Here is a 13,861-nt window from a genome sequence, read left to right on the forward strand (position 1 = left end):
TGGCTGTTGTGGTGATATATTTTGGGCTGGCGTGCTGCCTTTATGGATAATAGAGTTTGAATGGTCCAAAGAACAATTCTCATACACAAGGACTTTACAAAGTTTACAATACTTTTTATACACGTCTCGAATTTTTCAGAACAAAGGGAAGAAGTGATGTATATTCTAAATGTTCGCACGTGTACTACAGCAAGAATGAGTCCTCCCAAAAATGGATTTTTAGGAAAAAGTCCATACATCACAATATCATGCTAATCAAAGTTGAAGAGGATAATGAAAAGGAAGAATGCCAGGATGTACTCTTTCAAGAAAAAAGGCACAATTCTCTTTATACATGGAGTGGATTCAGTAGTCATCAAAATGTTTTTCGAACATAACATTAAGATCGAGGTTATTTTTTGAAGATGCTAAAATTGTTATGCAAAAAAAAAAATAAAAAAAAAATAATGAACCGTTATCCCTCAGAAATATTAATTCTTAAATTACAGTTAATACTATTATCATAAAAATTAACAGAATCTTAATTTTACAAGGAACATACATGTAATTCTTGTTTTAGAATAGCACCATATAATTTGTCTTTAAATCTTAAATTTTAATACACAAGAGACACTGTCCTACATACATTAGATTGTTATGGTGTATAATGTCTATACTTCAGAAAATCTGTCCTACATGCTACATGGTTTCATGGTGTAATACGACACCTGTTTACCTTTGCTCGTGTCAATGGCATTCATCAAACTGTAAGCTGAGCGGTGTGTATGAAGGAAACTGTTTCGAAATTTTAAGTCAAACAATTAAGCTGCCTTTAAAAAATCTGTCAAATGTAGATAAAAGACTTGGTATCAAATACGACCATTTAAAATGTCGATTGATGGATAAGACAAAATAACCTGCTCGCTTACAGCAGAGATGTGCAAACAAAACAAACAAAAAAACACTTGTTGGAGATATCTGATTTACTTTATGGATGACACAAGGACACGTCTTATGACAGCCCCCGCCCCCTTTCAACTCGTCAAATATAGCCCACAGAGTATATATATATATATATATATATATATATATATATATATATATATATATATATATATATATATATATATATATATATATATATATTTAAGGTCACAGAGTCTTGCTTTTACAACTTAAAGTAGATTTACATAAAAGAAACGCATATTCATTTTAAATCATTATGACATACTTTATGACTTTATATACAAAATGATTTTTATCTAGAGGAGACTTAAGTTAGCCAAAGGTCAAAATCAATGGTGTTCTAGTATGGAGTAGTTATAAATTACATGTAATCAGTTTATGCATATGACTTTTAAATTATTTTTTATTTAGAGAAGACTTCAGTTAACCAAAGAATTATTTGCAAGTAGAAAGAACAGCACACTATGCATCATGTGTCCTTATTTCACGATCTTGTGTTGAGAGGTTGGGCTTTTCCAGGGTCATATTTTATATTTTAACTTAGAAATGCATTATTGTTTTCGTAATCTTATACATCCGAATGTGTAATAGAAAGTAAGTTGATCAATGTATGTTTCCTTCCCTTATGTACAAAGTTTAACGTATCTACAATTATTAAGACCTTTTCTAAATAGGCTATATTTAAAATTTATACACTTGTAAGATGATGTCCGTAAGCTATAACTTTATTTTACCTTATAAGTAATTATTGTGATATCATTTAAAATCCTACTTTCATTTTCAATAAACCAGCCTGAAATACCAAAAAATGAGAGTAGGGTGGTAGACACGCTTTGGCGGATCCAAGTTAGTGGGGTAAGCATCAAAATGCTGACTAGTCGGTTAATATCCTGTACATTACAAACTCCTCTCTTCAAATTGATTGAAATAGTTTGGTCCGGGTGTCATATATATCGTGCATTTTCATGAATTTTTTTTTTGTTTACTCTCTGTTTAATTATGATTTAAAATATTAACAATTAACATTTGAAAAAAAAGCAATGAGATTGACTTAGAGCTTTCTAGTCCTTTGAGTACTTTGATTTATATATCCCTACATGTATAACAACATCTGGACTCATTCTGGGGCTTATAATTGTAATTGGGACATAGTTTAAACGATTGAACATCAGCAATATGTCAGAATGCTTGCAAATAAATTAAATTGTAAGCTATGAAACTTTTTGAAACGCATTTAAAAAAATTAAGAAATATGTAACATGTGTAAAATGCGTTTTTTGGACATTGTCAACGCTTTTTAATGAAAATATTTTTATCAAGCATGTAAAATATTCAATATTAGCCCACTAAGAAGAAAAAATGTGTTTGTTTTGGATTTGATACTTTAAACTTTTGGATATCAAAACTGGTTTTTTTTATGTTTTCTTCTTTAATAGCATGTATTAAACAGAAGGATTAAAAAAAATAACCTGAAATTTTTTAGGGTTTTTTGTTGTCGATGATTCATTACATACACAACTCGGTTATTTAAAAAAAGAGTGAAAAATTGAAGTCTTCAATTACACTGTTTTGGATTGTTTACAGGAAAGGTGAACCACACAACATTTCAGAACGTTTATCACTTCCTGGTTCAAACATGTAGGAATTTGGAGGTAGACTTATAGAGTAATTAAAGAAGAATGGACTTGATATATGTTATCAATTATCTAGCAGGATTGTCATTAGCATATGCATTTGGTATGTACACGTGTTAAGTTCTCTCTTTTAATTCAAATAACGCACAGTTTTCACTGTCCGCTAAGGTTGCACAATAGATGTTGCACAAACAAACAATAACATAACTTTTTAATGATACATATATTTACTGCTTGTTGTAATTAAAAATAAAAGTATCATTATGAACAATTCCTTTGATCTTCAAACGTTGTTTGTTTATTCATGTCAGTTTGCTAAACATAACATCCAGAACGCAACTTAGTCATGGTTCAGTAAATCTGATCTTTTTTTTAAGATGAATACAATAGATTGTTACTAATATATCACATCTTATTTATTTTCAGATGACCTATCCTACAACAAATCCGCTACCCAATCTCATCCATACATAGGCACGATATATGAAGCAGGTAACGCAGTTGATAGAAACATATTAACGTGTATGAGGACACAGGATATAGGAACCACCTCATTGAAGAAGACTGTTTGGTGGAAAGTGGATCTTGGTGGAGTGTATAGTATATACAGCATTAACATACTGTTTAAAGACTACGATGGTTACGGTATGTAACAACAGTTTGCACGGTTGGTGTATTCTTCTTTTAATATTGAGTATTGTTCGCTCGATACTGGCTTTACAAAAATGTTAAATGAATATGAAGTCATGTTGCTTTGTGTTAGGAAGTATATTAAATTATATAAAAAAAAAATGTAAATCAAGTTGAGCGCAAGCAAGGAAATAGGAGACTATTAAACTTTTTCTCCCTTAATACGAGAAACAAGTATTCCTTTTAAAGGAATGATCGGTAATAATGATATATTGATAGCTAGAAGCAATCAACATGATCAGTTTGATGTAAAATAATTTAAAAAGTATTGTATTTTTACAAAATATAGAATATTGCAAATCTGTACACCATAATTTCATCATTATTAACCGTCAACAAAGTTGATTTTGAAATAAATTTGGGGAAAGCCGTTTGTAAACTCCTTGTCCAGTTTTATATTTTAAACGTAATTATTAAATGTTAATGTATCTTCTTCTTCTTCAGAATACTGAGTAGGGCTCTCCAAAGAGCATTAAGACATATACAAAGAAAGAGTTGTATTAAAATATTTCAATGCGACTGAAAAAATTGAATGCCATCATAACTTGATATTGAGGTCGCATTTTAACGTACATGTAACCTTGTTTATAAATGAAGCCGTCTTCCTAGCTACTATTATGCAACATCAATAGATCGAGGTTAGTTCATGGAGCATATTCTTATGATTGAGGCCAGTTCATCGAGGTCAACTGCATTATTGAATGAATCTTTCGATCAAAATTCTTACGCTTAAGACAAAATGTGCATTCTTGATTTAACAGGTCGAACTGTATTTTATGTATGTTTGCATCTCTTAAGGTAAATGAATTGAAATAAAACTGAGTAAAATGTTAAATATCATACTAAACCAAACTTCAAGTTTTTATAAGAACTACTTATGCAAGCGGAATGTGTGCGCACGTGGAAGCATTTGCCGGATGCCTCATATGGACACAACAGTGATTGGCCGAAGCCGATCACAAAAAAGAATTTAATTGTATTCTGTTCGTTTGTAAACATTCTACATTTGAAACAATAAACACATTAAATTTGTATTGCGATTAATCTGCGAGTTCTCCGGGTCACTTTTATATCTTACAAGTAAAAATGTAATGATTTCGCTGACTTGCATTTCATATTTGTTAAATATATCTGTAAAAATATGTTCAGAATGTTTTAAGATGATTTTTGAGAAGTAAGAGTCAGTATCGCAATATTTCATAATAAAATCAGTATAATAATTCTGTATGTATTAATTCTGTATGTATTAAATCTGTTTTTTACTCACTTCATTTTCGTCTAATTTTAAATAAATTACATAGGTTCATTTAGATAACATATCATTTGTTGATATAGAATATTTTCATCTAAATTACCTTTGCATGTACTTTCAAAACGTAATAAAGGTAAAGAATATCCATTTGTTTATAGACCGTGATGAATATTAATAAGAAATTTAACTGGAATATGTTTTGAAGAGAACAGACAAAGTGGACGTTTTGCTGGATTCTCTTTGTATGTATCAACCACTGGTGATATTCGGGGGTCCACTTTGTGCTACAAGAATGGACCACAATTACCGCCCCTGAATTTTACAACAACGTGTACAGAACATGGACGTTACGTCATCTTTTATAACGAACGACTGGATGGAATAAGCTATCCAGAAGGATATGAAAAAACCAGTGTTTATACTGAACTGTGTGAAGTTATTGTACAAGGTAAAGATGACATGTACCTGAAGAAATACATGAATAAACATTGTTTTAACTTGTTCATGTAAATTAAGATTACCAGGCAAGTAGTAAAAAATCATATGATTTTTAAAAAAAAGTTCTTTTTTTCAATTTTATAATTTTCAGTTATATGAAGTCATCTGATGATTTTAAGGCATTATAATTTAATGTTGACATCTTCCAAGTATGATTTCCTCTACTTCTTACGGAAACTTTTAGTCAACTCATAGCTCTATAGAAACAGCCAGACTGAAATATACACGCCTTGTTTATCGATTGGTCCAAATATACATCGGGTGAAACTGACAGGAAACTGACAGGACCGAAATCGACATGCAGTGTTTATCGACTGGTCGTAAGCTACAGTGACCTAAGATAAATCACGGAGTGCACAAAGTAATCATAATGATGCCAGACTCAAAATCTCACATGAGACCATTTAGCTGTTTCTTTTGTAAATTAACAGTGATTTAGTGAATTCTACTTACTTTCAATAATCAATTTATTACTTAGTTAAAAGAAAGATGTAATTATAAAACAACAAAATGCTTTCTTTGATGATTTATGCGGGTTATGACGGTAGCGATTATTGCAGAAAAAAATAAATAACCCGCGCTTTTTTCTGCAATGTCGCAACCTTCATATCCTAAATGAAACACCAAAAAAAAACATTTTATTATTCAAGAAAAAGAAAGAAATGTACCTCCATGCACTCAAATCCTCACTTTAAAAACATTCAACAATTTATTTGGTCTTCCCCATTTAAACGACTGTTGTTAATCCGGCGTGATTTTGTGTGACGTTTTTTTACCTTTCCCTAAGACCCATCCATTATTTTCATCTTTATTCAAAAACAACAAAAGGCTACAAAACAGAATGATTTTCCGCTGTAATATTTTCTAGCGATAATTCCTTTATCCCCATGACAGAAATATGTCAGAACTATGGAATCTGTTTAAACGGTGTGGGTTTTTTTTATTCGTACTTGAAAAGCTATTAAAATTAATGTAGAATTCATAAACTTTATCGTAAAATGAGGAGGTCCCAGAAAGTAGTTACAGCATATTATCCTTGACTTTTTTTGTACAAGTATTAACCGTTAGCCGAGACATTTCTAATGATCAACCAAAATTTCAGTGTCAATCGTAGAATTAAAAGTATGATACAGAGCTCACAATTCTGCTAGGGTTGAGTCATATTTTGTTTTCTTTTGTCAGTTTATTACATTCAACTTAAGATTTTAACTTGATATTTCCTATTCACTATTAAAATGTAAACAAACAAACAAAAATGAACTCATCTCTATTCAAAGACAGAATTGTGAGCAGAACTATTTATTTTGCTTATAATTCGAAGCTTGGCAATCAAATATGGTTAATAAATAGAAAACTGTGAACAATCAAAACGGAAGAAACATGCACTAAAACATATGTATACCAACATATTTCCGTCAGCGATATTTAAAATTATTTAAAATGAATAGCCTCGAGTAAATACTGAGATTCTGAACTTAACACATTGCAATAATCAACCATTACGCAAAGATCATATCGAATTACCAAAAGAATGAATTGTATTTCAGAATGTTGTTTTTGCTTATTTAGCGCAGGTAAAATATCATATGTCTGATTTACAGAAGTCTCTGTTTGATTTCATACTTAAAAATTAAAAAAAAAACAGGCCATAGTGCCTCAGGTTACAAAGCATTATGAAAATGAAACGAATTTTAATGATAATCAAACCAAGCTAACACCAATGTCAAAAGTGAAAACTGTCAACGCAATGAAATATTTCACCTCAATTTACTTCAGAAAATCGACATCAATGTATCACCGGAGCTTTAACTTTCATCTCAGGTGAGCTAAAAATGTTTTAATATTTTTAATGTTTTTTGTATTTAAACAAAGGATGTAAAAGTTCTGGTGTATTTGGCATTGACTGTGACAGATCATGCCCAGCCAACTGTAAAGACAACATGTGTAACGTAGAGAATAGATCTTGTGTAGGGTGTAAAACTGGATGGACAGGGACTTCTTGCGATACAGGTACATGTATTTAAATGTTACTAATTTATTGATTATTTAAAGCTTGACATAATCCAATATTGTATGCTACAATTTTCTATTGAGTTAGTTGTCATACTTTGACTAGATATAATATAATAGATAAGCTAGATGTGCATTTCTCACCTGCTCTGATTTTCGAAGAGCAATGAAATAAATTAGTATCACAAATATCTCTAGGAATTTTGTCATTTTAACCTTATTGCGTAATATATTATTTTCTTCAAATCATAAGTATTCGATAGATCTTAAAAGTGTATTTTATCAACCGTCGTCAATTCTTCAGTTGAACTAAGCTTTTTAAATTGTATGTGAAAGATCCTTTGTTAACTTATAAATGACTTCAGTACAAATAATCTTTTATTTGTCTTTTTGCTAACATCTAACGATACTTTCTCATTTTTAGTAATTATCTGTTCATGGACTTTATTCATTCAAATAATCAAATAACAATATCTACCCCTACTATGGATTATATTGCATTTTTGTGTAAATCCCTTACTGAAGGGTACTCAGAATCATATGCATTTTTGTAACGCGATCTTTACGATTTAGACATTTATTTTTCTTTAGAATGTATGGAAGGTTGGTATGGTGTAAACTGTAGTCAGAAGTGTTTAGAACAGTGTGGAGACAACTCTACCTGCAATCACGTGACTGGCCTCTGTGATAAAAGATGTGATGCTGGATGGACAGGAACATTATGTGAGAAAGGTGCGATTTCAATTAAACTATGCAAGACTGCCCCAATTTTAAATAATGATTTTTTTTTTCAAAAAAGATTCAAGTAAATGTTATCTTATCATTTTTTCCTAATATTTAGTTAAATCAATTCTTTTATCTACTATGATAATTATTTTGATGTTTACAGCTTGTCAAGCTGGGTATTATGGTGAAAACTGTTCCATGCCGTGTTCTCCAAACTGTAAAACATGTCGAAACACAGATGGTCTATGTTCCTGTAAGGCTGGTTGGATGGGTCATAATTGTTCAATAGGTAGTAATCATTGGAAATAATACTTAAAATCTGTGCTTTGATATATGAAACAAAACCTCTAGTATATTCGTTACGATGCCATAACAAGTACCATTAGCACTCAGCTGTAATTATTATATATTACCTTTAAGAATGTACTCAGTCCTATGGAGAAAATTGCCAGTATTCGTGCAGTTTACACTGTATCAACCAGACATGTGACAGATTTAACGGAAATTGTTTGTGTGATGGCAAACTTGGTAAGTAGTGACATTTATTAAGCTTTTGTTTTAATCGATATAACGAATTTTTTTCTGATGGTGTTGCTTTTTAAAACTATGCTGATAGAATGCAGGATGTTCAGACGAATGAAGTAGCATCTAGCACCTTTTGGATTGTTGCCTTTTGTATATCGCTGGTCATCAACATTATATTCATTTCTGCTTCGTTAATTCGTCGACGGTATGGAACAATTACATTTTCTGCAATTTCCAAAGATGCACACTTATAGTAGTTAATATTTTAATTTTAAATGTTGATTTTGTCATTAAGATACCTGTTTTTATTTTCATAGGAAAACATTCAGGGAACAGAAATACACAACAGATTTGGTTATTTTATCCGGATTAACACCGAACACAGAGCAGACTATCGCCATTGAACCAAATCACTATCAAGAACTCGGTGTATCACTAAACGAAAACACCTATCCAAATCTGAGTACAGAGCAGACTGTAGCTATTGAACCAAATCACTATCTAGAACTCGGTGTATCACTAAACGAAAACACCTATCTGAGTCACCTGTGACTGTCACAGTTTAAAATATGTTTGTAATTTTTAGTGGACCTACGGGTCACAGAATGTGTTAAAATTGTGGACCTGTGCCATTTAGTTACCGTTTAGTTATTTTTAAGTGACTTTTATGTTGGCTGTTACTAAATGACATAATTTATATGTTATTGTTTCTATTCAGTCTGTGCAAAGAAATTGTATATTCTAACCTTAAGGGTATTTACTATGAGTAATCAATAGTAAAGCAATGATGTATCGGCAATGTTTTCAGAATAGCTTACCAATCAACTCTGCATCAAAAAGATACGCTATAAAATGAGATGTCCACCAGGATATTATATGGGATAATATTAATATTAAAATCGCATCTGTAATATTGTCATTTTTATACCACAAATATTTTTATCTTTCGCGTAACTAGATTAAAAAATGCTATTTACTATTTAACATGAACTAGCTATCACGTATTGTATGTGTTTTACATTATAGTTTGCGTCAATGTTAATCTAACTAATAAGTAAGATTTTATAATAATGTACTTATCCAATTTTAAGGTACTTTAACTCAGGACTTAGGTCTTCAACACAGTTGGTCAATAATCATTTATTACGATTAAGAATTGTATAAGTCTTTGTTTTGTGCAATATTACAATAAAGACTGCCAAAAAACTAAAGAAGGGTATAGTCCACTAATGCATATTGCCTAGACAGTAATGTTAACTTTAGGGTTCTTAACTTTAGCCCTAGTTTCCATTCAGTAACGAGAGACCCCTTAAAGGGGCATGGTCACGATTTTGGTCAAATTCAATTTTGATATTTTTATTATTTACAATGCTTAAAGAATGTATTTCTTATGATCAAGTGAAGTTTGAGAGTCAGTTGTAAAGTTATGAACAAGATACAAGACTCACAACTCTTTGTCATGTAAACAAGGCTCGTGCCCTGTTTTTGTTAACATAGGTTCAATATATTAGTAATGTTTCCTTTTCAAGCAGATTTGTCTATCTCCCTATTCATTTTAAGCATATATAAACAGTTTCTAACGTTAAACATATTTCATTTTAGGTCTAAAACTGAAATTTTAAATTTAACATTCAAAATGTAAACAAAAGGTTTGTTTACAAAGCAAAGAATTGTAAGCTCTGTAACTCGCTTAAAACTCAACTAATGATTCTCAAAATTTGGTTGCCTATGAAAAATGTCTTCATGAAACATTGCAAACATTGACATCGGAAAAATAATTTTTGACCAAAATCGTGACCATACCCCTTTAAATAAGAGCTCATCAAATTGTTATCTATCCAGTTAGAATTTTGTGGTGTGAAATCAGATTCGTTTTCTGGCAAACTGCGTCTGTATTGAACAACTCTGGAAGTGAAAGTAAAAGTAGGGAATTTCACAATTTGGGAAAGGGTGTTCATCAGACAATTTTCAATTCTTTACTTCAAATGGTAATTCAATTTTGACACTTGCTTTTTAAAAATTGCAAATCCTCTTTTCTGACATGTGTCAAGCATTCTGACTTAAAATGTCCCAATAAATGCATAAACCCCTGCAAATATAGGAACTATATTGCTTAAAGGCATTACTTTGTCCTACCGATACTGAAAATAGTTAGAGGGATATACTCAATATGAAACAGCCATTGTGGTTATCTACAAGTTTACGCTTATATGTTCACATTAGACACTACACAGAACAGTGATTCAAGATTTGGAAAAGTTCAATACATCGTTATGGATTTTGAAGCTTTAATACATATGCATAAATTCTGGAAAAAAAACAGTCCAGTCAACATTTACCGAAACACCATCTAGCTCATTGGCACCCGATGTTCTTCAAATTGCATATATTGAGGATTTTGTTATTTCAAGGATTGAAATACATTTAAAACATAAACATTAAATATTTTACCAAATTTATTTCATATTCTTATGAAAAGTTCAAGTATGTCTGATTTTATAAATTATTTTAGTCACAAAAATCATGCTTATTTCTTAGGTAAATGGTATTGTTTTCAATTACCGCGAAAAAGGAAAAAAAGAAATGTATAGGTATCTTTTCCTATTAATCAATGTATTACATAAGGTTACATGAAATGTTCTTCCAAATCTCTCTCTTTACTCCTTAGTAAAATTTATACCGTAGTGAAGGAGAAACTTCAAGAGAACTGTATATCAATATACTCCAGAAGTTGTATGAATCAGTTGTGGATACTAAAAAAACTCTAAAGAATAATTAGAAACGTTGAGGTCACAAAATCGTAATAAAATCAATAGCATCAAAACGTACGATTTTTTCAACGCTTTATACAACCATTCCCCATGACAAATTAAAATCTAGGCTTTTTAATACCATCCACAGTTGTTTCTTCAATAAAAATGGAAGTCGTAAAAATGCTAACCTTGTCATTGGAAATCTAAAAAAAAACTATTTTGTTAAAAACCATTCTGATTGCACACACATTACTCTGAAGTTGACATTGAAAATATTCTTGAGTCGACTCGATATATCCCAGTGAACTTGATATAAAAGATACCACTGAGTCTGAGACATCTGTTTCATATTTGGATATTTTACTGAAAATGGACATTGATGATAACCTAACACAAGAACTTTAGGATAAACGCGATGATTTCATTTTTTTTTATAGTTCCTTACTTATGTAGCAATAAACCTTCATCACCTGCATATGGTGTTTTTGTCTCTCAGTTAATTCGATACAGAAGAGCATCCTCTTCGTATTTACAGTTTCTAATGCGAGGCAAGCTACTGACAAACAAGTTGATAAAACAGGAGTATTAACAGTCTCGTGTAAAGTAATATTCTCGTAAGTTCTATGGTTGATAAAACGACTTTGTCAGCAAATACAATCATCCACTGGGTCGCATGCTAACTGACGTTTTTCACACTAATTGTTAGACCATAATTAATCACCTTATTGTCTACGGACTTTTCCGTTTTTCCCCCGATTACGACAAAGAGTACACGGCGGGTGTGACCGGTCAGCAGAAGATACTCACTCCTCCATGGCACCTGATCCTACCTATATCCTTCTAGAAGTCCGTGTTGCTCTGCTTTGAATTTGTATTTCGTTTTATGGATTTTTGAGATGGTTGACAGTTTGTTATTGTCATTTTTTTTTCATATACAGTACCGATCCGACCCAACCTAACACCAGAGTAAACCTCAACTAAAACCCGGGTTTACTTTTGGGTTTAATCTGGGTTTGCTTTTGGTTTACTTGGAAATTGCTTTTTAGGTCAACTGGACGGACTGAAGCGTGAGGCAGATCTGTATTTCATCTTACCATCCTAACGCTTGTAATTCCCGTCCCTTGTATATTCCGAATACACAGCGTCTGCTTTCTGGGGTATACTTTTGACCGGGTTTACTCTCTGTGTCTACTCTGTGTTTACTTTGGGTTTACAATGGGTCCACTTTTGTAAACCCGGAGTAAACATAGCGTAAACCCAGAAAGTAAACCAAGAGTTTAGTTTGAGTTAACTTTCTGTTAGGTTGGGTCTGATCGGCACTGTAGATATCGCTTTTTATTATATGACTCTATAATGTGAAGCCTTCAGTTCATTTTTTGTTCCATTTTGATGCTAGTTTGCGATTACTTCACCTATGACGCGATAATGACGTCATAGTGAATTGTTTTTAAGTAAGTGTAATATTTGCTGAACTTTTATTTAAGCCTAATTTCGGAAGAAATGTATCATGACTTAACCCATTAAAGATATGTCCTTGGAAAAAAAGAATAAAGGAGTTTTTTTACTCTTGAATATTGTTAGCATGATAACAAATTTAACAAAATTTATAGATAGAAACAGCCTCTTAAATTATTCTACAATTAACCCAAGGTCAAAGTCGAACCAAAAAACAAAAAAATACCCAGTAAGTCTATGAAATATATATTGATTTGCGCTTCTGATTGGTCGAAAAATTTCGATGATACCTGCGTCAGTAAAATTTAGCCAGACTTAACCTTTAAAAATAAACAAAACACATTATTTAATTCAAGAAATAGAAAACTAAGCGTCTTTTCACTATTTCGTCTGCGTTTTTCATTCAGCCGGTTCAGACATCAACTCTCTATGTGTGTTTAATCCATTAAAGAACTATATATGATATTAGTCAAATTTGGGCCCCAAAATTCGCTATTTTTAAAATGATTCAGGTACATTAATTTGTTGTGTTATTTTATAAAAGAGTTGACATGAAATATGTTTTCACCTCATAATTTGATTTATATGCACTCACTGGCAGTATATGACGTCAGAAGTGACGCTATTTTTATAATTCAATCAAAATCAACCAAAAATGTACATTTTTCTTATCTTTTTTCCAATGGGAAATATAGAGCGACTCTTTGAACAAAAGCGAACTTTTTGTCACTTATAAGTATTGGAAAGATACATCTTTAGTGAAAATATTTTGTTTGTTCAAGTAGTCGCTCAATGTTTCCTGAAAGAAAAACTGCCTCAAAACAAGCCGTTTTATGCTAACAATGAGAAAATGGCGGGAAAAGATAAAATTTATGATGTCATATTTTTAAATTGTGGGCACTAAAATCAAAATGAAAATGATGAACAAACTTCAAATGTATATTTGTACAAATAAAACAAAGAATTACAGTAAAATGACAATGTTCATTTTAGGGGGCCATTTTAGGCTAAAACCATATATATTTTTAAAGGTTAAGTCTGGCTAAATTTTACTGACGCAGGTATCACCGAAAGTTCAATAGCTCTGCATCAGCTGATGGCCCATCCATTTTGAATATTGTTGCTGTTGTTGTTTGTATTCATCTGCGCCGATCATATACATTACATGTATTTGCATTTTTGATCAATGACACTTTACATTTTATGATTTAAAAATGTTTTATTAAATGATAAAAAATGAATTAATTAATTTTTCTATTGGTCGACTATCAAAGCAAAAATTGACCGGAAAACTGTTTCATTATTGCGCTACGAAGCGTCGAGTTTGATCTGATGATCCGCGCCAGGCAACGAGACGGTATCGGGCTCTTTGG

At 31.4% G+C, this 13,861-nt stretch overlaps 1 protein-coding gene across 2 annotated transcripts; it reads left to right on the top strand.

Annotated features, from left to right (window-relative positions):
• The first annotated feature begins 1,723 nt into the window (after positions 1–1,723).
• On the top strand, positions 1,724–9,486 carry LOC117686236 (multiple epidermal growth factor-like domains protein 10). 2 transcript variants are annotated; one of them, XM_066088982.1, is made up of 10 exons: positions 1,724–1,800; positions 2,530–2,682; positions 3,006–3,224; positions 4,727–4,969; positions 6,892–7,029; positions 7,621–7,761; positions 7,919–8,044; positions 8,176–8,287; positions 8,372–8,485; positions 8,598–9,486. In XM_066088982.1, exons 2-10 carry the CDS (start codon positions 2,625–2,627, stop codon positions 8,830–8,832), a joined length of 1,386 nt encoding a protein of 461 aa, XP_065945054.1. In that variant the 5' UTR covers positions 1,724–1,800; positions 2,530–2,624; the 3' UTR covers positions 8,833–9,486. The 2 variants fall into 2 exon arrangements, with proteins under 2 accessions (XP_065945054.1, XP_065945058.1); XM_066088986.1 differs by lacking the exon at positions 8,372–8,485 and having other exon boundaries at positions 8,176–8,283; positions 8,598–8,797.
• Positions 9,487–13,861: the final 4,375 nt, after the last annotated feature.

Source organism: Magallana gigas, chromosome 1, assembly GCF_963853765.1.
Source record: "Magallana gigas chromosome 1, xbMagGiga1.1, whole genome shotgun sequence".
Taxonomy (NCBI): Eukaryota; Metazoa; Mollusca; class Bivalvia; order Ostreida; family Ostreidae; genus Magallana; species Magallana gigas.